The following is a 26,372-nucleotide window of genomic DNA, read 5'->3' as shown; positions in this document are numbered from 1 at the left end:
CCGCTCCGTACACCTCGTACACACACGGCTCTGCTACATCCACCCTGTAAACCCCTCCTGACCCCACACATAAACTTCCCCTCATCCAGCACCATGACAACCAGCACAGCAGAGTCCTGCATACACTGAGGCCCCTGATCATGTGACCCTGGACTCCTCCCCTCCTGTGACCTCATCACAGGTCCTGTGCGCACAGAACAGCCATATATGTGGTGTGCGGCTCTGCAGGTGGAGGTAGGTGCTGGAGATTCCCCATTATGGGGCAGGGGGCAGTAACTCCTCCATTACTGAGGTGATTTTGGGGGGCTTGTGCTCCAGGAGACATATTTTCCCTCTTGTCCCGGTGATGTAGACTCAGACCTGGCGGGTTGGATAGTACAGACACATATCGCGCACACTGTGCCCCTCTGTCCCCCTGAGAATAGTGACCGGGGTAATAAATAACATGACGTCACTTCTGACCCTCAGTCGTGTATGTTCCAATCTACGACACGAGAAGCCGATCCCGGATCAGACGATTCCCCACATGTGACCATCACTGAGACCATCTCACACCGCTCTCTGCACCTACAGCCAGATCGCGGCTTCTTGGGGGGAAGGGGTTAATCTGTGACATAAATTACACCCCTCTGGATATTCATCTGTGGTTTTAGTGACAATTTTTTCTCCATTGGTGTTTGCTAAAAAATAAGCCGCAGGGACATTGTAGTGAAAATTGCAAATATGCCGAGGTAGTGGCCTGTGCATAGTAGTGGCCTGTGCATAGTAGTGGCCTGTTCATTATAGTGGCCTGTACATAGTAGTGGCCTGTACATTGTAGTGCACATTAAAATTAATTTATTTTATTTTTTTTTATACAAATGTGATACAGCAGCCGAGATCTGAGTTTGAAATTATTTTGAACCTATCGTCTAGATCAGTGTTCCCCAACTCCCTCCCTCAAGAGCTACCATCAGATCATGTTTTCAGGATTTCCTTCGTAGTACACAGGTGATGGGATTCTTGGTCGTCCAGCTGATGCAAGTATCACCTGTGTAATACTAAAGAAATCCTGAAAACATGACCTGTTAGTGGCTCTTGAGGACTGGAGTTGCGGAATACTGGTCTAGATTATGTGCTTCTTTGGCATCCAATTTCTCACGGGCATCTTTTATACCTAGCTTGGGACGCCCATCTGTTACACCTATCTTCTGACGAGTATCAAACGCTCTCTGGTAGTTGGTGTTGGGTAGATGAGTAAGGCTGGGGTCACACATGGCGTAAGAAAATACGCCACGTATTATACGTCCGTACTACGGCCGTAATACGGAGAAATGTCCCCAAAATATTGATCCGTAGTCAGGGTGTTTCAGCGTATTTTGCGCATGGCATCCTCCGTATGTAATCCGTATGGCATCCGTACTGCGAGATTTTCGCGCAGGCTTGCAAAACCGACATCTAATGGATTTATGTGCTCAAATGTTCGGGAAAACATATATACAGTATATATATATATATATATGTCATTGAGACACATATATATATATATTCTGTATTTAGATTTCATTCAGCGCGATATCTGTGAACAGCCGCTAATTCAATTGCCGGCTTTTCATTTCTCCTGCACAAACCCGACAGGATATGAGACATGGTTTACATACAGTAAACCATCTCATATCCCCTTTTTTTTTGCATATTCCACATTACTAATGTTAGTAGTGTGTATGTGCAAAATTTCAGCGCTGTAGCTGCTGAAATAAAGGGTTAAATGGCGGAAAAAATTGGCGTGGGCTCCCGCGCAATTTTCTCCGCCAGAGTGGTAAAGCCAGTGACTGAGGGCAGATATTAATAGCCAGGAGAGGGTCCATGGTTATTGGCCCCCCCGTGGCTAAAAACATCTGCCCCCAGCCACCCCAGAAAAGGCACATCTGGAAGATGCGCCAATTCTGGCACTTGGCCACTCTCTTCCCACTCCCTGTAGCGGTGGGATATGGGGTAATGAAGGGTTAATGCCACCTTGCTATTGTAAGGTGACATTAAGCCAGATTAATAATGGAGAGGCGTCAATTATGTCACCTATCCATTATTAATCCAATTGTAGGAAAGGGTTAAAAAACACACACACACATGATTACAAAGTAGTTTAATGAAATAAACACAGCGGTTGTTGTAATAATTTATTGTTCTCCCATTCCATTTCCAGGACCTCGCTTGGCAACATAATAAACGCACAAGATACATACCTTCTGCTGTCAGATCTCGTCCCACGAAGTAATCCATCTGAAGGGGTTAACTAATATTACAGGCAGGAGCCCTGCAAATGCAGCTGTGCTCCGTGCTTGTAATCCCCGGGGAATGAATGAAATGTAGGTCATTGACCTACATTTCCTTCAGTCGCGGTGATGCGCCCCCTGGTGGATGTCCTCATATGACCTGGAGCGTGGGAAAAAGTTCCCAGGCTGCAGTTCATGAGAACATCCAGCAGGGGCGCACCACCGCGACTGAAGGAAATGTAGGTCAATGACCTACATTTCATTCATTCGCTGGGGATTACAGGCACGGAGCACAGCTGCATTTGCAGGGCTCCTGCCTGTAATATTAGTTAACCCCTTCAGATGGATTACTTCGTGGGACGAGATCTGACAGCAGAAGGTATGTATCTTGTGCGTTTATTATGTTGCCAAGCGAGGTCCTGGAAATGGAATGGAAGAACAATAAATTATTACAACAACCGCTGTGTTTATTTCATTAAACTACTTTGTAATCATGTGTGTGTGTGTTTTTTAACCCTTTCCTACAATTGGATTAATAATGGATAGGTGACATAATTGACGCCTCTCCATTATTAATCTGGCTTAATGTCACCTTACAATAGCAAGGTGGCATTAACCCTTCATTACCCCATATCCCACCGCTACAGGGAGTGGGAAGAGAGTGGCCAAGTGCCAGAATAGGCGCATCTTCCAGATGTGCCTTTTCTGGGGTGGCTGGGGGCAGATGTTTTTAGCCACGGGGGGGGCCAATAACCATGGACCCTCTCCTGGCTATTAATATCTGCCCTCAGTCACTGGCTTTACCACTCTGGCGGAGAAAATTGCGCGGGAGCCCACGCCAATTTTTTCCGCCATTTAACCCTTTATTTCAGCAGCTACAGCGCTGAAATTTTGCACATACACACTACTAACATTAGTAGTGTGGAATATGCAACAAAAAAGGGGATATGAGATGGTTTACTGTATGAAAACCATGTCTCATATCCTGTCGGGTTTGTGCAGGAGAAATGAAAAGCCGGCAATTGAATTACCGACTTTTCACTAACAGCGCTGCGTATTTCTCGCAAGTCACACTGCTGGTCCGTGTGGAATCCGTATTTTTCTCGCCCCCATAGACTTTCATTGGCGTATTATTTGCGCAGTACGCTGACAAACGCAGCATGCTGCGATTTTGTACGGCCGTAGAAAGCCGTATAATACTGAACCGTAATATACGGCTAATAGGAGCAGCCCCATTGAGAATAATTGTGCCGTATGTAATGCGAGTTTTACGGACGTAGTTTCTGCGCTCTTACGTCCGTAAAACTCGCATGTGTGACCCCAGCCTAATAGTTGTAGGCTGGATCCTGGATCTTGTACTTCCCATAGCCGCCCTGTTATTGATCCTGTTGTACCTTCCCATTTCCGCCCCCCAAAAATTCTTCTATTACGAACATCATACAGTAGGGGACATTACACTTTGAAATTGTTTGGAGCAACTACTCAATCTTATAGAGGCTTCATTGACAGGCCCCCAAAAATGTTCTGTTACTAAAGTCATACAGCAGGGGAGATCTCGGTTTTAAATTGTTTGGAGCACATCTTCTTTGTCATACAGGCCTCATCCACACAGAATTTTTTTTTTCTGTGACTAACTTGATTCAGCATGCCATATTTCACCTCATTTAGTGCCACTGAAATTCAGCTGTGCAGAAGTGGTGCAGAGTTAAAAATTAAATTTTTATTTGCTAGTACTGTGCTCATAGCACACTATGTGAGCAACATGACTGGGAAAAAGTGAGGTCGTGGTGGAAGGGGGATTAGGCTCGGTGTTCGAGGTCTAAATGGGGTAGGTGGTGAAATTGATTCCACATTATTGGTGTCTGCCACTAATTTTTGAGGTGCGGCTGGGCCCTGATGGCTTTGTTAGTTGTGGCCTCTGTTCACATGGGACGCATTACAGTTAGCACTGGGCAGCCTGCCGCAGGGCGTTACTAATAGGCTATGATCAAGATGCTTTGCATACTCTGTTTGAGCACTGCTGCAGATTATTTATTTGCACTAGTGTAGGATGGCTGTCTCATTTGGTATTACCGCACCTATGCAGTCGCCATCTTTACTTGGGCCCACTGCTTTGGTGTTTTCTCTAGAGTAGTGGAGTTTTTTCCTCCTCTTTTTTTCTCCTGTTGTGGTTTTTGCTGTTAGAGTAGGACTGGCAAGCGTGAGGACACGTGAAGTGGGTTGCCAGCTTACGTATTGTGGCCATAATATTAAAGGGGTTGTCCACTACTTTCAATTATCCCCCCGGGGCCCCTGATGAATTGTGTAAATACCTTGCGTTGCCTTTTTCCCCTGTGAGCGGCGCTATGCTGGTGGCTGAGTCCTGGTCACGTGACCCCCAGGCTGCAGCCACCGCTAATTTCCGCCGACGTCACGTCAATTTCCAGACTCTGGAAATTGACGTGACATCAATAACAGGCGTGTCCCAGCCGCACAGTCAGCAGTCACTCAAGAGTGACTGGGCTGTGGGCGGGACTGTGCTGTGCTGGGGGCGGGCGGGGCTGTGCACTGTAGGTGTCTGGTGCTGGGATCTGCTTGCCGAGATGTGCTGCGGCGGCGGCTGATCCCGTGGCTGCGGCCGGTGCCCTGGCGGCGGCTGCCGGTGCTGAAGGTGGCTGTGCGGTGGTGGTGGCAGCGGCGTTGTCTCTGTGTGCAGGCATGTCCGATGGGACTACAAGTCCCATCGGGCTCTGCCTGCTACAGTGACAGTGAGTGACACATTAGCCAATGATGGGACAGTAGTAGTCCCATCATCCGGCTAATGTGTTGAATGTAAAAAACAAACAAACACATATACAGTACATACATACATAGAACACATACAGGACATGCTGCATGCGACGACATGCGCATACAGTACATACATACATACAGACATACAGTACATACATATAGACATACAGTACACAAAACATAGAGTACATACTCACCATCACTTGTCACTTTGATCCCCGAAGCCATTGTCATCTGTAAAAAATATTAAAATATAACTATACTCCCTGATCCGCAGAAATCCAATTAAAACGAGTGTCCCACGACGATCTCCCGTGGAGAGCAGGAGCATCAGCTGACGCAACCACTCTCCAGGGGCTCCAGGAACACAATGAGGGGAGGAAGGTATCCTTCCACAATGTATTCCCCACAATGTATTCCTACGCCCCTGTGAGAAAATAGTCCCTAGTCTCACTTTATGGCATGCTGTATGAGAAAGTTCCCACGCAGCTTTTTGCCATAAAGTGAGACCAGTGAACTTTAGTAACCTCAGTGATGCACTACAGGAGCCACTGTCTCCTGTCAGTGTGTCACTGAGGGTCCTATAGAGCAGTGACATCACCCGATGTCACTGCTCTATAGGGGAGATCGTCGTGGGACACTCGTTATTAATTGGACTACAGCGGACAGGTAGTATACGGTTTATTATGTTAAGTTTTTTGCAGGCGCTGAAGTATGGTATGTATGGTTAAATGAAGAATATTAAAATACCTTTTCCTAATGTGTGCGTGTTTTATTAACCCTTTTTTAGTATTGGATTAATAATGGATAGGCGTCTTATTGACGCCTCTCCGTTATTAACCCAGCTTAATGTCATCTTACAATAGCAAGGTGACATTAACCCCTTATTACCCCATATCCCACCGCTACACGGGAGTGGGAAGAGAGGGGCTAAGGCTGGTTTCACACTTGCGTTTTTATCTGCATGCGTTTTTTTTAAAAAAACGCATGTGTGAAGAAACGCATGTAAACGCGGTAAAACGCTGCGTTTTTTAGACGCATGCGTTTTTGCATGTAGAAAAAAACGCGGCGTTTTGCCGCGTTTACATGCGTTTTTTCATGCGTTTGCGTTTTTAAAACGCATGCTGAGAAGTGTGTGACAGCTGCCAATCATCAAAATCCACAAGAAAACCCACTATAAATAGAAATAGCTAGGGGTAGGGTTAGGGCCTAACCCTAACCCTAAACGTGACAGAAATACGTGGCACTTTAATACGTGACACTGAAATATGTGGCACTTAAATACGTGGCACTGAAATATGTGGCACTTACATTGATGGCACTTAAATCCATGGCACTGAAATAAATGGCACGTGGCACTTAAATACGTGGCACTTAAATACGTGGCACTTAAATACGTGGCACTTAAATACGTGGCACTTAAATCCGTGGCACTTAAATCCGTGGCACTTAAATCCGTGGCACTGAAATACGTGTCACGTGGCACTTACATACGTGGCACTTACATACGTGGCACTTGCATACGTGGCACTTGCATACGTGGCACTTGCATACGTGGCACTTGCATACGTGGCACTTATATACGTGGCACTGAAATACGTGGCACTGAAATATCGTGGCACTATGACTGTCAGAAAATGTTCATTAAACGGTTAGGGGTGAGGTTAGGGGTAGGGTTAGGGTTAGGGTTTGGATCCCTTTATCACCCTGATGTTGGTGGGTGGTTTTTCAGTGTTTTTTGTTTTTTTTTCTATAAAAACGCATGCGTTTTTAACGCAAACAAACGCATGTGCTTAAAAACGCATGCGTTTACATAGACAGCAATGCATTTTTTTGCCGCAAATAAACGCATGCGTTTTTTTTGCTTGAAAAAAACGCCGCTAAAAATTACTACAGGTTGCATTTCTGCAAATGAACGCGCGTGTTCAAAAACGCATGCGTTGCCGAAAACGCGTCAAAACGCATGCGAAAAAACGCATGCGTTTTTAATGTTAAGTATAGGGGAAAAAACGCATGCGTTTTTAGCGCTAAAACGCAGCGTCCAAAACCGCAAGTGTGAAACCAGCCTCAGTGCCGGAATTGGCGCATCTTACAGATGCGCCATTTCTGGGGTGGCTGCGGACTGGTATTTGTAGCTGGGGGGGGACCAATATCCATGGCCCCTCTCTAGGCTATGAATATCAGCCCGCAGCTGTCTGCGTAGCCTTTCTGGGTATAAAATATAGGGGGACCCCACGTCATTTTTTTTGGGGGGTCCCCCTATTTTAATAGCCAGTAAAGGCTACGCAGACAGCTGCGGGGTGATATTCATAGCACAAATATTGGCCCCCGGCCGTCGGCTTTCCCCCTCTTGCGCAGAAAATTGCGCGGGAGCCCACGCCGTTTTTTTCAGTTTTTTATTAAATTAAACGCTCATTAAGGCCTGTTTCACACTTGCGTCGGCACGGGTCCATCGCTATGCGTTGGGCCGACGTACCGACGCACGTTGTGAAATTTGTGCACGTCGTGGGCAGCGAATGCAGTTTTTCAACGCATCCGCTGCCCATTCTGAAGTCCGGGGAGGAGGGGGCGGAGTTTTGGCCGCGCATGCGCGGTAGAAAATGGCAGACGCGACGGACGTGCCAACGGTCCGCCAAAACACGACGCATCCGTTGCACGATGGACGCGACGTGTGGCCATCCGTCGCGATCCTTCACTAATACACGTCTATGGGTAAAAAACGCATCCTGCAAGCACATTTGCAGGATCCGTTTTTTTCCCAAAAAGACGGATTGCGAAAAACGCAAGTGTGAAAGTAGCCTTATAGAAACATCGGCCTTTCTATTATATATCTATCCATAGATATATTTATCTATAGATATATCTATAGATACATAGATGTATCTATCCATATATTTGGGTGCTTTCACACATCAGGTTTTTGCCGTGAGGCACAATCCGGCGAGTTTTGAAAAAAACTGATCCATTTTTTTCCGTCGGATCCGTTTTTTTCTCATAGAGTTTCATCCGTTTTTTGCCGGATCCGTCAAAAAAGCTGTTTCCGCCGGATGGAAAACACATACAGAGGAACGTTTTTTCTGTCCGGCGAAAAAACGCACAGCGACGGATCCGGCAAAAAAACGTATGAAACTGAGCTGTGAAATGATGAATCTGTTTTTTCATGCATGTTTCCATTCAAATCATGCACATTTTCCGTTTATTTACTTATTTCCAAAAACGGCATTAAAACCGCGCATAAACCGCACCAAAAAAAGCATCAAAACTGCACCAAAAACTGCATCAAAACCTGGTGCAGTTTTGCAGTTTTGGTGCGGTTTTGATGCAGTTTTTGGTGCGGTTTTGATGCAGTTCTTGGTGCGGTTTCGGTGCGGCTTTTTCCGCAGCATGTGCACAAGTCTGCGGCTCCCATAGACTTACATTGGTTGTACACTACACTGCGGATTTGATGCAATTCAGTGCAGCAAAAACGCTGCGGATCTGCAATCAGATCCGCAACGGGTGCACACAGCCTTAGCATTTAGTGAACCTAGCCAAAAAGCCAAGCAAAAAACAAGTGTGGGATTGCACTTTTTTGCCATTTCATTGCACTTTGAATTTTTTTCACATTTTCTGCTACACGACATGCTAAAACCAATGATGGCGTTCAAAAGTAGAACTTGTCCCGCAAAAGATAAGCCCTCACATGGCCATATTGACGGAAAAATTATGGCTCTGGAAAGAAGGGGAGTGATAAATGAAAACAAAAAAGCTCCAGGGGGTGAAGGGGTTTAGAAACATGGATATGGACATATCTATGGAAATAGACACAGATATATAGATATATCTGTATCTATCTATCTGTCTGTCTGTCTATCCCATATCTATCTATCTATCTATTTGTTATCTATCTATCTATCTATCTATCTATCTATCTATCTATCCCTCTATCTGTGTGTAATGGAGTGTGCGTTGGACAAATGTAAAAGAGGAGGTTGGACAGAAATGACATCACAAATCTTTTTGAAGCTAGAGGAGGGAGAGGAGGGAGGGTTTGGGTGTGTTTTGGAGGGGGTGTGGTAGGTTCGTGCTTAGTAGCAGTGCAATGCATCATGGAACTTGTAGTATTAGAGCACAGTAACTCAGGAGAAAGGAAGTTGTCGATTAACCCCATGAGAGCTGAATCCAGCACTAAAGATGTGCTGCTACAGCATGATAAAAGGTAATATTGCTAAAATAAACACAGTAGATGTTTTCAGTGGCCCATAATAGCAAGATTTATGAAAAAAAAAAAAAAAGTTATGGTAGTGGACAACTTCTTTAACTAATACCTTACAAATTTTGATATGTTCTTGTGCACTTTTTTACCTTACTTTTTGAGGTGCAGTTGGGCCCTGATGGCTTTGTAAGTTGTGGCCTCTGTTCACACAGGATGAATTACAGTTAGCACTGGTCAGCCTGCCACATGGCGTTACTAATAGGCTATGATCCAAATGCTTTGCATACTCTGTGTGAACACTGCTGCAGATTATTTATTTGCACTGGTGTGCCAAGCGGCCAATCCCTGATTGTAGGCTGGCTGTCTCATTTGGTATTACCGCACCTGTGCAGTCGCTATCTTTACTTGGGCCTCCTGCACCATGATAGTGCATTTGATTTGAGGCCTGGACAGGTAAGCACCTTTGCCTGTTTTTTTCTGTGGTGTTTTCTCTAGAATAGTGGAGTTTTTTCCTCCTGTTGTGGTTTTTAGTGATGAGCGATTTAGTGATGAGCGAGTATACTCATTCGGGTTTTCCTGAGCATGCTCGGGTGGTCTCCGAGTATTTGTAAGTGCTCGGAGATTTCGTTTTCATTGCCTCAGCTGCATGATTTACAGCTGATTGACAGCTTGAATACATGTGGGGATTCCCTAGCAACCAGGCAACCCCCACATGTACTCAGGCTGGCTAGCAGCTGTAAATCATGGAGCTGCCTCAGCAAAAACTAAATCTCCGAGCAGTTACAAATGCTCGGAGACCACCCGAGCAACGAGTACACTCGCTCATCACTAGTGGTTTCAATAATTTTTGGAAATCTGTACACTCTCGGTTGGGTGTCCATTTGCTGGGTTAGCCGTAATGGAAGATGCATTGGTCTCTATTATACTATTTCTACTCTCTTGAAATTGATACCATTTTTGGAAATGTGTGCACTCTTCGTTGTGTGTACATCTGCTGGGTTGGCTGTAGTGGAAGAGATGTCGCTCTCCATTATACTATTTTTTTCTCTGGTTAAATTGATGCCACTTTGTTGGTGTCTGCCACTAATTTTTGGAAATGTGAACATTCCTATTTGAGTGTCCGTCTGCTAAATTAGGTGTAGCGGACAATGTGTCGGTCCCTATTGTACTATTTCTGTTGTGGTGAAATTGATGCCACTTTGTTGGTGTCTGCCATTAATTTTTGGAAATGTGAGCAATCCTGGTTGGATGTCCATCTGCTGGGTTGGCTGTAGTGGAAGATTTACTTGTTCCTATTATACTATTTCTGCTGTGGTGAAATTGATGTCACTTTGATGTCTGCCTATACATTTTTGGAACTGTGTAGACGCCTGGTAGAATCTCCTTCTTGTGTGTTGCCTGTAGCAGTAGGCCTCTGACACCAGCAGTCCTCCACTCTCATTAAGTCAACTACCCGTGTTAATATTCTTACATTTTTCTGACTATAGTAATCTACAAAACTGATATTTGTGCCATCTTAGTGTGGCTGAGCATCAATTTCAATTTTATAACTTATATAGCGCCAATAATTCAACATTCGCTTTACAGACATTTCTGCCACTGTTACCATTAGGACTCACAATCGAAATTTTATATCTGTATGTCTTTGCAGTGTGGGTAGAAAAATAAGTACTGGGAGGAAACCCTTGCATACACGATTAGAACATACAAACTCTTTGCAGATGCTGTCCTTGGTGGGGTTGGAACACAGAACTCCAGCGCTGCAAGGCTGCTAATGTTTTTGCATTTATGAGTCAACGTTTCTGTGGTAGGCTTCCTATCACTGTGATGCAAACTGTGTGCGTCACTGGTGTCTTGGGGAAAACCATTGTCAAGGTTGTCTTCAAGCATATTTTGATACTGCAGAATGGACCCGTCCCTTTTTCAGGGGGGGAGACAACTGGCAAAATGTACTTTTGTATCATGGATAGAACACACTGGCACCCAGAAGTCACCACTATTTCGAATCATAACTATACGGGTAACAATCATGTTGCAGATAGTGCTGCAAGAAGGCACATATGGGTCGGTCTCTTTCATGAGGTCCAACTCCACAGTGTGTTGGTGGCAGGATAACACACAAGCTTTCTTTCTCCACCCCTTAGACAATTACGGTATATAGTGTGCGTATATATATATGTGTATGTATATATATATATATGTGTATATATATATATATATATATATATATATATATATATATATATATATAATATATACAGGTCCTTCTCAAAAAATTAGCATATAGTGTTAAATTTCATTATTTACCATAATGTAATGATTACAATTAAACTTTCATATATTATAGATTCATTATCCACCAACTGAAATTTGTCAGGTCTTTTATTGTTTTAATACTGATGATTTTGGCCTACAACTCCTGATAACCCAAAAAACCTGTCTCAATAAATTTGCATATTTCAACCGTCCAATCAAATAAAAGTGTTTTTTAATAACAAACAAAAAAACCATCAAATAATAATGTTCAGTTATGTACTCAATACTTGGTCGGGAATCCTTTGGCAGAAATGACTGCTTCAATGCGGCGTGGCATGGAGGCAATCAGCCTGTGACACTGCTGAGATGTTATGGAGGCCCAGGATGCTTCAATAGCGGCCTTAAGCTCATCCAGAGTGTTGGGTCTTGCGTCTCTCAACTTTCTCTTCACAATATCCCACAGATTCTCTATGGGGTTCAGGTCAGGAGAGTTGGCAGGCCAATTGAGCACAGTAATACCATGGTCAGTAAACCATTTACCAGTGGTTTTGGCACTGTGAGCAGGTGCCAGGAAGCATGGAGTGCTCCAAAATCTCCTGATAGCTAGCTGCATTGACCCTGCCCTTGATGAAACACAGTGGACCAACACCAGCAGCTGACATGGCACCCCACACCATCACTGACTGGGTACTTGACACTGGACTTCAGGCATTTTGGCATTTCCTTCTCCCCAGTCTTCCTCCAGACTCTGGCACCTTGATTTCCGAATGACATGCAAAATTTGCTTTCATCAGAAAAAAGTACTTGGGACCACTTAGCAACAGTCCAGTGCTGCTTCTCTGTAGCCCAGGTCAGGCGCTTCTGCCGCTGTTTATGGTTCAAAAGTGGCTTTACCTGGGGAATGCGGCACCTGTAGCCCATTTCCTGCACACGCCTGTGCACGGTGGCTCTGGATGTTTCCACACCAGACTCAGTCCACTGCTTCCTCAGGTTCCCCAAGGTCTGGAATCGGTCCTTCTCCACAATCTTCCTCAGGGTCCGGTCACCTCTTCTCGTTGTACAGCGTTTTCTGCCACATTGTTTCCTTCCAACAGACTTACCATTGAGGTGCCTTGATACAGCACTCTGGGAACAGCCTATTTGTTGAGAAATTTCTTTCTGGGTCTTACCCTCTTGCTTGAGGGTGTCAATGATGGCCTTCTTGACATCTGTCAGGTCGCTAGTCTTACCCATGATGGGGGTTTTGAGTAATGAACCAGGCAGGGAGTTTTTAAAAGCCTCAGGTATCTTTTGCATGTGTTTAGAGTTAATTAGTTGATTCAGAAGATTAGGGTAATAGGTCGTTTAGAGAACCTTTTCTTGATATGCTAATTTATTGAGACAGGTTTTTTGGGTTATCAGGAGTTGTAGGCCAAAATCATCAGTATTAAAACAATAAAAGACCTGACAAATTTCAGTTGGTGGATAATGAATCTATAATATATGAAAGTTTAATTGTAATCATTACATTATGGTAAATAATGAAATTTAACACTATATGCTAATTTTTTGAGAAGGACCTGTATATATATATTAGATGGTTGCCCGATTCTAACGCATCGGTTATTCTAGAATATGTATGTCCACGTAGTATGTTGCCCAGCCACGTAGTATATTGCCCAATTACATTGTATATTGCCCAGTGATGTAGTATATTGCCCAGCTATGTAGTATATTGCCCAGCCACATATGACACAGGTTAAAAAAAAAATAAATAAACATATACTCACCTTCCGCAGGCACGTTGTAGCACTGTCGCCTGTGTGGGGTGCAGGTGGCAGCTTCCGGTCCCAGGGTGATGACGTCGCGGTCACGTGACCGTGTCTCGGTCACATGACCGTGACGTCACGGCAGGTACTTGTCGGGCAGGACCTGTCGTGACGTCGCGGTCACATGACCGTGACGTCATGGCAGGTCCTTCTGCTAGACTACGGTACCACCAGAACGTGCTGGTTGCATCGCGAGGAGCGGGAAAGGCGGCGTAGGTGAGTATATAATCATTTTTTATTTTTTTTATTATTTTTTACATTAGATGTTTTTACTATTGGCGCTGCATAGGGTGCGTCTATAGTAAAAAACTTGGTCACACATGGTTAATAGCAGCGGTAACGGAGTGCGTTACCCACGGCATAACGCGGTCCGTTACCGCGGGCATTAACCCTGTGTGAGCGGAGGGGTGTATGCGGGCGCCGGGCAGTGAGTGCGGGGAGTAAGGAGCGGCCATTTTCTTCCGGACTGTGCGCGTTGCTGATTGGTCGCGGCAGCCATGACAGGCAGCTGGCGAGACCAATCAGCGAACGAATAACCGTTAAAGACAGGACAGACGGAAGTGACCCTTAGATAATTATATAGTGTGTATATATATATATATATATATATATATATATATATACACACACATATAATCTCTCTCTCTCTCTTATTCTCTACTTCACCATCAAACTCCACTGTACCCAAAAGGCTCATGCAGCCTTTATCATATCTCCCATTTCCTCAAGATGGTTGCACCATCACTGTTAATAAGCACCTGTAATTGGTGTCACCCCCACCACATTGTAGATTGTAAGCTCTGAAGAGCAGGGTCGTCATTATTTTTGCTTTATTTGTTTGATTATCTTAAACTTGGTAACTTTTGACTGTTTTATATGAACTGCTGACTCGTAAAGCTATGCGTAATGTGTTTGTGATATATAAATAAAGTTTATTATTAGTAGATTGAAGATGGTGAAATTCAAACTGTTAACTGTGCCATGTTTAAAGGAGTGAAGAATCTTTAATGTGAGCACAACAGCACAACCGAGGGTTTGCTTCTATGTTCACTGGGTGGAGTAGTGTGAACACAACAAGCTGCTGGAATGTGAGAGAGGTGCAGGCAGGGATGTTACGGTGGATTGAGAAAGATGTGATGTGCTTGGTATATAAGATCAGTCAAAAACAGCAGGCATGTCCAATTCCGTATCAGCTGACAGGCTATAAATCACCCCAACTGTAGGGGGTAAACAAGTGGAAGTTCTTTGGACGGAGACCTGTGTGACAACACTTGCCACTGTGAGGGAGGAGGAAGAATCAGAAGATACGGTTGATGGGGTGTACGGTGGTTGGTGAGACCCGCTAGTCTGCATTTTAGCACAATGACATTCCCAGATTAATGCATGTTGATCAGGCATGTAGCAGGTCACGCATGTAGTACTGAGGTTATATTATTTTTTTACTCTACTAGGTTGTTTTTAAAAAAGTTGACAGATAACATGATTTTTTTTTTTTTTTTTTAGATTTTTGCCAATCTGAAAAAGACTCAAGCTAGGCTACTGCAAAAATGCAAACGCTGCTGTCCACTGCCAGAGTAGGGCCTCAGGATGCACTGGTTGTGCATTGGTTGTCGGTCTTGTATAACTCTGTGTCTACGTAACCTCCTCATCTTCCTCCTCCTTCTCGGCTGAGCTACTCAGCTGCATGCCTCTGGGTTTACACCAAGTGTGATCTACTACCTCATCATCCTCTCTGTTCTCCCACTCCTCGCTCTGAGAGTCACCCTCCTCTTCCTGCCTTGACAGCACAATACAGTCCGTGGACGCCTCAAATATCTGAGTCTCTTCACAAATGGATCACCTTCACCCAATGGGGTTAGCATCTGTTGAAGAGGGTTTGGTTTATGTTTAGACAAAACTTTGTCCTGCCATAGATCTAAAGGTACCTTCACACTAAACGATATCGCTAGCGATCCGTGACGTTGCAGCGTCCTGGCTAGCGATATCTTTGTGTTTGACACGCAGCAGCGATCAGGATCCTGCTGTGATATCGCTGGTCGTTGAATAAAGTTCAGAACTTTATTTGGTCGTCAGACCGGCGTTTATCGTCAGGTTTGACACCAAAAGCAACGATACCAGCGATGTTTTACACTGGTAACCAGGGTAAATATCGGGTTACTAAGTGCAGGGCCGCTCTTAGTAACCCGATGTTTACCCTGGTTACCAGCGTAAAAGTAAAAAAAACAAACAGTACATACTCACCTGCGCGTCCCCTGCCGTCCGCTTCCCACACTGACTGAGCGCCGGCCCTAAAGTGAAAGTAAAAGCACAGCGGTGACGTCACCGCTCTGCTGTTAGGGCCGGCGCTCACACAGTACAGGAAGCGGACGCCGGGGGACGTGCAGGTGAGTATGTACTGTTTGTTTTTTTTACTTTTACGATGGTAACCAGGGTAAACATCGGGTTACTAAGCGCGGCCCTGCGCTTAGCAACCCGATGTTTACCCTGGTTACCAGGGGACTTCGGCATCGTTGGTCGCTGGAGAGCGGTCTGTGTGACCGCTCTCCAGCGACCAAACAGCGACGCTGCAGCGATCGGCATCGTTGTCGCTATCGCTGCAGTGTCGCTTAATGTGAAGGTACCTTAAGTCAGAAAACTTTTGCCATCGGTACAGATGATTTCCTCCTCTTGACTCTGTGAATCTTTACAGTTCACTTCCCAGGCCCATGGCATACAATGTATGAAGAGATCTGCTGACTCAGTCATCAGTGGTTCCCAACAGTCAGTTGGTCGCTTGGAGAGTTGTGCTGTGGGGGAAAAAAGGATAGTTGGTGTGCCACCACTGAGGAATGTACTGTGTGTGATGTTAAGGTAGAGGAAGAGGAGCAGAGGCCACTTGATGCAGCGCTTGCCATCTACTGGAGCATGTGTTCTTTCTGGCCATCATCTACAAAGCGTACCGTTGTATGGCTGCCAAGAAAAGGGAGCAGAGTTGCCCATCCAGTAACAGAAATTGTAAAAATGCTGCCCAAATTCAGACTTCAGCAAAAGAAACCGACATCTCATTCCTCATATCATACCTGTCTCACAACCCTAAACAGCTATTCAGTACTTTCAAATCTTTCCTGCGTCCACCAGTCCCCCTCCTTCTCCTCTCATCTCAGCTGAATACTTTGCCTCACCACCTGTGAACTTGACACAGTAACGTCTTACCTCATTCCAAACGTTACCACAGTCTTCATCACAAGCATAATCCACCTCTTCAACCTGTCACAAACAACTGGTGTCTTCCATCCTGATTGAAACATACCTCAATCACACCCATCCTCAAAAAGCCCACCATTGACCCATCCTCTGTGTCTATCACTCACCCCATATCATTTCTCACCTATGCCACCAAACTACTGGAACATGATGTCCATTTTGAACTGTCCTCTCACCTCTCCTCTTGCTCCCTCTTTGACCGCATATAATCTTGACTTCAGACCGCACCATTTAACTGAAACTGCCCTGACTAAAGTCACCAACGGACTACTTACTGCCAAATGGAAGCGATATGAGTTTGTCCTCGTCCTCCTCCTTCTCCTAGATCTGGCATCTGTCTTTGACACTGGACTATTCCCATTCCCTCTTACTCCAGACTTTCTGATCTGTTGAAATTATAGACTTGGTCCTTTGTTGGATATCCTCATACCTAACAGAGGACATTCAGTGTCACCCACTAACACACCACCTCCTCATCTCGTACCCTATGTGTCAGTGTCCACCAAGGTTTAGTTGTAGGGCCGGGAACTATACTTAGAGGGCGCACTCGCGCGCACCCTCCCTATTTAAGGGACCGCCCGCATCAACCTAAGGTATTCCTAATTTATAGCTGGGTGACACCTTCTATTTAAGGCTTCTCCAGTATGGAGGTGCCTGAGCTATGTTGTTAGTTTGCCTTACATGCTGTGCCCATCTGCTTGTACCTGTTTTTGGTCTTCTGTCCATCAGCCGGTCCAGATCACACCTACCTGCACCCATCTGTCTAACACCCGGTCCAGCCCGTACCTGCCAGTGCTTTTGTTCCTCAGCCGGTCCCATCTGCACCCATGGTTCCAGAGTCTCTACAGTGCCTGCCTGTATTTTTCATCCCTCCTTTGAACCTTAGCAGCTTACCTGCTGTAGAGGGTCACCTGCCACATTCTGTAGGTCAGCCATGGAGTAGCACCTGGAGCCACCTCTTTGTACATCCTTGGGTCTCAATTTTCACCAGCTACCACTTGTCCGAGTAGGGATTTGGTAGGTCACCTAGTTACGCCCCTTACAGGCTTTCAGAGGGATTCGGAACAGTGATTCCACCACTTTTCCTGTTAGTCTCCATCTGCTGGGTTGACTGCAGTGGGAGAGGTGTCGGTCCCCGTTATACTAACTATTGCAATTGATGACACTTTTTCGGTGTCTGCCACTAATTTTTGTAAATGTTTAGACTCCTGGTTGGGTCTCCTTCATGTGTGTTGCCTGTAACAGTAGGTATGCGAGACCGTCAGGCCTCCACTTCCTTGGACTCAACTACCCGTGTTACTGTCGATAAATTTTTCTGACAATGGTAGTCTAGAAAACTGATAATTGTGCCACCTGAGTGTGCTCCGCATGAAAGCGGGTAGAGATGTTGCATGTGATATCAGGGCTCCCAGCAAAGAGGCCCTACACCGATCCCTCATCTCGTCTTACTGTGAAGTTCTATTGAAAGCTGTAAATGCTGTCCCAGACCCTGATAGCTCATGCCTGAGTGATTGCTGCAGTACCATGCTACAGTTTATACTGTGGGTGAATTGAAGCCACTTTCCTGGTGTCTGTCCCTCATTTGATGTGTTTTGGCGGCATTTGTGACCATTATAAGGTGCTGTGCATGTGTTTGTTTTGCTTCCCATTGAGGTGAATGGCATTCGGTTATGTTCGGAGAATATTCGACGAATTAATCGGCGAATATTGCAAATTTGTCAAACGTAATTCAAACCGAACATTGAAATATTCACTCATCTCTACACATAATGTATTATACCTGTCATTATGGGGTTAGTGCAGATCTGAAGCTGTGTTTTAAAGCGTTTCTAGTACAGAACAACTTTGATTCTTTCCTTAAAGATGCAACTTTTTTTTCTTTTACAAGCGTTCTTTTTCAAACTTCACATAGAAGCCTATGGAGAAAACAAGGGAAAAATGCACAGTTCACCTATATATTTAGGCTTTCACGTTTTCATGAAAGTACATCCTCTTTTTCTTCACTTTTTTTTCTGCACAAAAAACTCCGTTTAATATTAAAAATGTAAAATATTATGGCTGCTATGACTATGAGTGAATGAACAAAAAAAATCCATAGATCCCAACTGGATTTAAGTCTACATTGTGCAGTCTCGGGTATCTGCTGAATGTCCTTCGCTGCCACCGCCCTTCTGGCATTTCCTGGCAGAGTAAGCAGAAATGGGCTGTAGGTTTTAGTAATAAATATGTAATAAAGTCCAAAATGTTATAAAATAATAACCGCATTAACCTTCTCCTGCTGCACTAACTCCACTCCAAGAAGTGACCAGCAGCCAGTGACTGAGGATGGAGAAGCTGTCTTCGTAAGCCATTCATGTCATGTTCATGTCTTTAAGAAAAAAACAGAATAGGACGTCTACATTATACATCTCATCACAAGTTCCCCTTATTATCTCCAGTAATTGTATTCTTACATGGCATCTTTATGATGTTACATCTTCTTCACATTCAGGCCCCCACAATATTGGATCCTCTCAGTAGAGCTCTTATATATAATTTTCCTGATTGACGCTTCATGGATGGATGGATAAAGGCAGAAACAAGATGGCAGAAAGAATATTAGACCTCACCCTAGAGATCCTCTTCCGCCTTACTGGAGAGGTGAGAGAATCTGATGACATCACGTTACATCATATCTATGGGGATAATAGATCGACATAACTGGAGAGGTGAGGATTCAGGAGATGTCTGTAGTGAGATTTATTAATGTGTCTCTCCATAACCAGGATTACACAGTAGTGAAGACCTCTAGTGAGCGCTGTCAGGACCCTGTGTCTGAGGGATGGGGAAGACAAATCACAGGGCCTCTATCTCACCCCCTGATATATGAAGACCTCAGTGACCAGAAGATCCTAGAACTCACCTACAAGATGATTGAGCTGCTGACTGGAGAGGTGACACTGCTGGGAATGCTGGGACATTATACAGTAATGCTATGAAGGGATCGAGGGGGATGACAGTATTATTGTATGTGTCAGGTTCCTATCAGGTGTCAGGATGTCACCGTCTATTTCTCCATGGAGGAGTGGGAGTATTTAGAAAGACACAAAGATCTGTACAAGGACGTCATAAAGGAGGTTCCCCAGCCCCTCACATCACCAGGTAATAAACAGGGCTAAATACACACTACCTATTTCTGTATGTAAAGAATGAATTCAGTCCATGTGTTTCCTCCAGTTCTAGCCACTAAGAGGACAACACCAGAGAGATGTCCCCGTCCTCTTCTTCCACCGGACTGTAAACAAGAAAATCCCAATGTTCCTCAGGATCATCAGGTAGATGGAGAGAAGGTGTCATGAGATCTCTCCTATGATGTGTAGACGGCTGTGAAGGTTTTGTGTTTAGTCTTGTTTTATCCACCAGTATTATATGTTTTATACTTGTGTAATGAGAACGGTGGAGATGGCAGGATTAGAGCTGATCATAGATGTGACTTCTCCATCTGTCTGTGACTTTTACAATATTTGTTTCAGGGTGAAGATCTGATCCATATTAATACTACAGAGACATATGTGAGGGGTGATGAGTGGTGTAAAGAGGAGATTCCTACAGATAACTGCCCAGGTGAGTAGTAACCACTAAATGTAGAGGAGAAGTCACAGATTCTTCTCCCTGTAGAATTATATGTTGCAGTGTTTTAGGGTTTGTTCACTCAGAGCTTTTTGATGTGCATTTTTACTGACTCAAAGATTTAGTGCTTCAACAATAAAAACACACTTTTTAATATTTTTTTTTTTTTACACATTTTAGCCATAACATTTCACAGGCTAAAATTGAAATACCGGTTTTCCACAAAGAAAAATGTTGGGTCGATCTCTGTACAATCAGTTCTTTTTATTTGGTTATGTGATTGCTCCATCCGGTAGAAGAATCTTGGAGACGGGCGGGGAGCCTGGCAGGCAGTGGTAGAGGATTATTATTATTATTATTATTATTATTACTATTATTATTATCATCTCATGAGATATAAACTCTTGAGGCCATGAACTTTTTGGAAGTGCATTTGAACAGCAAGGTGGATTGCTGTTGAGGGGAAATAGAGAGAAAAAAAAAAATCTTTAAATCTTCAGCTTAGCGAGTGTGAGCGAGCTGAGTGTGACCTAAGTGTAGGTGTGAACGGCGGTAAGTGTGACTTGTGATTCAGTGACTTTGGAATCAGGGAGTTTCCAAGGGAGGAATTGCTGTCTGTTTTTTATTAATACTTTGTATTTATTTTTACTTAACGTTTCTGTGTGGTGCAATCCCCATTAGGAAATGTGCTCCACTATTGTTAATGCCATCCAGTGCACATCTTGCCACATGTATGCAATCCTTGATCAGCCGGTCGAGGGTGCATACTGCTGTGCGAGATGTGAGCACGTTGTGCATTTGGAAACCCAGATTCTGGATCTAAATGTGCAGCTGGCAACACTGAGATCCATTGACAACATGGAAAGGAGTCTTCTGCTCACTGAGCAGACACTCAATGGGATAGATGAGGGGGGGATGGTAGGATGGAGCTGCAGGACAGTGAAGTAGCTAGCTGGGTGACATTCAGAAAGCGGGGTAGAGGGAAGAGTGCCAGGGAGGCTATTCCTGATCTGGCTCTCCCCAATAAGTTTGCTAAGTTGGCAGATGAGGGGGGTGGCAGTACAGGGGTAGCACTGCTGCAGCCAGGCATGTCCACTGAAAGCCGGAGGAGTGACTGCTCCAGTAAGAAGGGAAATAGGAGAGCAGGGCAGGCCAGACAGGTGCTGGTAGTGGGGGACTCAATTATTAGGGGAACAGATAGGGCAATCTGTCACAAAGACAGGGATCGTCGAACGGTGTGCTGCCTACCTGGCGCTCGAGTCCGACACATCGCTGATTGGGTGGACAGATTACTGGGAGGGGCTGGTGAGGACCCAGCGGTCATGGTGCACATTGGCACAAATGACCAAGTTAGAGGTAGGTGGAAGGTCCTTAAAGATGATTTCAGGGAATTAGGCTGCAAGCTGAAAGCAAGGACCTCCAACGTGGTATTTTCCAAAATACTTCCTGTACCACCTGCCACGCCAGAGAGGCAACGGGAGATTAATAGGTGGCTCAAGATTTGGTGTAGGAAGGAGGGGTTTGGGTTCCTGCAGAACTGGGCCGACTTCTCAGTTGGCTACAGGCTCTACGCTAGGGACGGGCTGCACCTCAATGGGGAAGGTGCAGCTGTGCTGGGGGAGAAAATGTCTAGAAGGTTAGAGGAGTGTTTAAACTAGGGATTGGGGGGGAGGGTATTCAATTTATAGGAGGGGAAGATAGTGCAGATAGAGACCTGGGCACAAATAAGGAAGTTGGGGGTGGCGATGGCATGGGAGGTGGGGTTAGAACAGCTAATAATTTAAGAAAGAATAGAGGTACAGAGAGGAACATCAAGTGCATGTATACTAATGCCAGAAGCCTCGCCAACAAAATGGACGAATTAGAACTAATGTTGTTGGAGCATAATTATGACATGGTGGGGATATCTGAAATGTGGCTGGATGAGAGCCATGACTGGGCTGTTAACTTGCAGGGCTATAGCCTGTTCAGAACTGACCGTACAGATAAGCGAGGGGGAGGGGTGTGTCTGTATGTAAAATCCACCTTAAAACCCATCCTGCGTGATAATATAGGTGAATCTAATGAAAATGTAGAGTCCCTGTGGGTGGAGATAAGGGGAGGGGGGAAAAATAATAAATTACTGATAGGGGTTTGTTATAAATCTCCAAAAATAATGGAAGCAATGGAGAATATCCTCGTAAAGCAAATAGATGAAGCTGCGACTCAAGGAGAAGTCATTATTATGGGGGACTTCAACTACCCTGAAATAGATTGGGGAACAGAAACCTGCAGTTCCAGTAAAGGTAATCGGTTTTTGACAACTATGAGAGACAATTACCTTTCACAACTGGTTCAGGACCCAACAAGGAGGGGAGCACTGCTAGACCTAATATTAACCAACAGGCCAGACCGCATATCAAATATAAGGGTTGGGGGTCACTTGGGGAATAGTGATCACAAAATAATAAGTTTTCATGTATCCTTTAATAAGATGTGTAGTAGGGGGGTGACAAGGACACTAAACTTCAGGAGGGCAAATTTCCAACAGATGAGAGAGGATCTTGTTGCAATTAACTGGGACGATATCCTGAGACATAAAAGTACACAAAGAAAATGGGAGACGTTTATTAGCATCCTGGATAGGACCTGTGCACAGTATATACCGTATGGGAATAAACATACTAGAAATAGGAGGAAACCAATATGGCTAAATAGAGCTGTAAGGGGTGCAATAAGTGACAAAAAGAAAGCATTTAGAGAATTAAAGGAAGTAGGTAGTGAGGAGGCACTAAATAAATACAGAAAATTAAATAAATTCTGTAAAAAGCAAATCAAGGCAGCAAAAATTGAGACAGAGAGACTCATTGCCAGAGAGAGTGAAAATAATCCCAAAATATTCTTTAACCCCTTACTGACCTCGGACGGGATAGTACGTCCGAGGTCAGCTCCCCTGCTTTTATGCAGGGCTCCGCGGTGAGCCCGCATCAAAGCCGGGACATGTCAGCTGTTTTGAACAGCTGACATGTGCCCGCAATAGAGGCGGGTGAAATCGCGATTCACCCGCCGCTATTAACTAGTTAAATGCCGCTGTCAAACGCAGACAGCGGCATTTAACTACCGCATCCGGCTGGGCGGCCGGATATGAGCGCATCGCCGACCCCCGTCACATGATCGGAGGTCAGCGATGCTTCTCCATTGTAACCATAGAGGTCCTTGAGACCTCTATGGTTACAGATCCCCGGCAGCTGTGAGTGCCACCCTGTGGTCGGCGCTCACAGCACACCTGATTTTCTACTACATAGCAGCGAACAGCAGATCGCTGCTATTTAGCAGAGGCGATCGTGCTGTGCCTGCTTCTAGCCTCCCATGGAGGCTATTGAAGCATGGTAAAAGTAAAAAAAAAAAAAGTAAAACAAAAATGTGAAAAAAATATAAAAGTTTAAATCACCCCCCTTTCGCCCCAATCAAAATAAATCAATTAAAAAAAAATCAAATCTACACATATTTGGTATCGCCACGTTCAGAATCGCCCGATCTATCAATAAAGAAAAAAGCATTAACCTGATCGCTAAACGGTGTAACGAGAAAAAAATCGAAAAGCCAGAATTATGTTTTTTTGGTCGCCGCGACAGTGCATTGAAATGCAATAACGGGCGATCAAAAGAACGTATCTGCACCGGATTGGAATAATGAAAAACGCCAGCTCGGTATGCCCTCAACCGACCCCAGATCATGAAAAATGGAGACGCTACAAGTATCGGAAAATGGCGCAATTTTATTTTTATTTTTTTTTTATTTTTTTTAAGCAAAGTTTGGAATTTTTTTTCACCAGTTAGGTAAAAAATAACCTTGACATGATAGATGTCTATGAACTCGTAATGACCTGGAGAATCATAATGGCAGGTCAGTTTTAGCATTTAGTGAACCTAGCAAAAAAGCCAAGCAAAAAACAAGTGTGGGATTGCACTTTTTTTGAAAATTCACCGCACTTGGAATTTTTTTCCCGTTTTCTAGTACATGACATGGTAAAACCAATTATGTCGTTCAAAAGTACAACTCGTCCCGCAAAAAATAAGCCCTCACATGGCCAAATTGACGAAAAAATAAAAAAGTTATGGCTCTGGGAAGGAGGGGAGTGAAAAACGAACACGGAAAAATGAAAAATCCCAAGGTCATGAAGGGGTTAACCACATAAATAGTAAGAAACTAAAAAATAATAGTGTTGGCCCCCTTAAAAAATGGAAATGGTGGATGAGGATGAGGAAAAGCCAATATGCTAAATGACTTTTTTTCATCAGTATTTACAAAAGAAAATCCCATGGCAGACAATATGATCAGTGATAACAAAAATTCCCCATTAAGTGTCACCTGCTTAACCCAGCAGGAAGTATGGCGGCATCTAAAAATCACTAAAATTGACAAATCTCCGGGCTCGGATGGGATACACCCCCGAGTACTGCAGGAATTAAGTACAGTCATTGATAAACCATTATTTTTAATCTTTAAAGACTCCATAATAACAGGGTCTGTACCACAGGACTGGCGTATAGCAAATGTTGTGCCAATATTCAAAAAGGGGACAAAAACTGAACTCTGTAATTATAGGCCAGTAAACTTAACCTCTACTGTGGGTAAAATCCTGGAGGGCTTTCTAAGGGATGCTATACTGGAGTATCTGAAGAGGAATAACCTCATGACCCAGTATCAGCACGGGTTTACTAGGGACCGGTCATGTCAGACTAATCTGATCAGCTTCTATGAAGAGGTAGGTTCCGGACTGGACCAAGGGAACCCAGTAGATGTAGTGTATATGGACTTTTCAAAAGCTTTTTATACGGTGCCACACAAAAGGTTGTTACATAAAATGAGAATAATGGGGATAGGGGAAAATATGTGTAAGTGGATTGAGAGCTGGCTCAGGGATAGGAAACAAAGGGTGGTTATTAATGGAGCACACTCTGACTGGGTCGCGGTTAGCAGTGGGGAACCACAGGGGTCAGTATTTGGCCCTCTTCTTTTTAACATATTTATTAATGACCTTGTAGGCGGCATTCAGAGTAGAATTTCAATATTTGCAGATGACATTAAACTCTGCAGGGTAGTCAATACAGGGGAGGACAATATTATATTACAGGATGATTTACAGTGCCTACATATAGTATTCACCCCCCTGCAGATTTAGCAGGTTTAATAAGATGCAAATAAGTTAGAGCCTTCAAACTTCAAACAAGAGCAGGATTTATTAACAGATGCATAAATCTTACAAACCAAAAAGTTTTGTTGCTCAGTTAAATTTTTATAAATTTTAAACATAAAAGTGTGGGTCAATTATTATTCAACCCCTAGGTTTAATATTTTGTGGAATAACCTTTGTTTGCAATTACAGCTAATAATCGTCTTTTATAAGACCTGATCAGGCCGGCACAGGTCTCTGGAGTTATCTTGGCCCACTCCTCCATGCAGATCTTCTCCAAGTTATCTAGGTTCTTTGGGTGTCTCATGTGGACTTTAATCTTGAGCTCCTTCCACAAGTTTTCAATTGGGTTAAGGTCAGGAGACTGACTAGGCCACTGCAACACCTTGATTTTTTGCCTCTTTAACCAGGCCTTGGTTTTCTTGGCTGTGTGCTTTGGGTCGTTGTCTTGTTGGAAGATGAAATGACGACCCATCTTAAGATCCTTGATGGAGGAGCGGAGGTTCTTGGCCAAAATCTCCAGGTAGGCCGTGCTATCCATCTTCCCATGGATGCGGACCAGATGGCCAGGCCCCTTGGCTGAGAAACAGCCCCACAGCATGATGCTGCCACCACCATGCTTGACTGTAGGGATGGTATTCTTGGGGTCGTATGCAGTGCCATCCAGTCTCCAAACGTCACGTGTGTGGTGGGCACCAAAGATCTCGATCTTGGTCTCATCAGACGAGAGAACCTTGAACCAGTCAGTCTCAGAGTCCTCCAAGTGATCATGAGCAAACTGTAGATGAGCCTTGACATGACGCTTTGAAAGTAAAGGTACCTTACGGGCTCGTCTGGAACCGAGACCATTGCGGTGGAGTACGTTACTTATGGTATTGACTGAAACCAATGTCCCCACTGCCATGAGATCTTCCCGGAGCTCCTTCCTTGTTGTCCTTGGGTTAGCCTTGACTCTTCGGACAAGCCTGGCCTCGGCACGGGAGGAAACTTTCAAAGGCTGTCCAGGCCGTGGAAGGTTAACAGTAGTTCCATAAGCCTTCCACTTCCGGATGATGCTCCCA

At 44.5% G+C, this 26,372-nt stretch overlaps 1 protein-coding gene across 4 annotated transcripts in view; it reads left to right on the top strand.

The window, feature by feature from the left end:
• The window catches only part of LOC143766194 (uncharacterized), a 96,553-nt gene that overhangs the window by 56,889 nt on the left and 13,292 nt on the right, over nt 1-26,372 (top strand). Inside the window, exons 1-6 of one of the 4 annotated variants that reach the window (XM_077253673.1) lie at nt 110-234; nt 19,018-19,166; nt 19,292-19,459; nt 19,544-19,667; nt 19,743-19,840; nt 20,039-20,129. In XM_077253673.1, coding sequence (XP_077109788.1) covers nt 19,089-19,166; nt 19,292-19,459; nt 19,544-19,667; nt 19,743-19,840; nt 20,039-20,129 — 559 coding nt within the window. In that variant the 5' untranslated portion in view covers nt 110-234; nt 19,018-19,088. The other 3 variants (XM_077253674.1, XM_077253675.1, XM_077253676.1) reach the window with 3 other exon arrangements.

The sequence above is a fragment of the Ranitomeya variabilis genome, chromosome 4 (assembly GCF_051348905.1).
Source record: "Ranitomeya variabilis isolate aRanVar5 chromosome 4, aRanVar5.hap1, whole genome shotgun sequence".
NCBI classification, from domain to species: domain Eukaryota; kingdom Metazoa; phylum Chordata; class Amphibia; order Anura; family Dendrobatidae; genus Ranitomeya; species Ranitomeya variabilis.
Note: the sequence above shows the minus strand (reverse complement) of the source record. Positions and strands in the feature narration are given on the sequence as shown.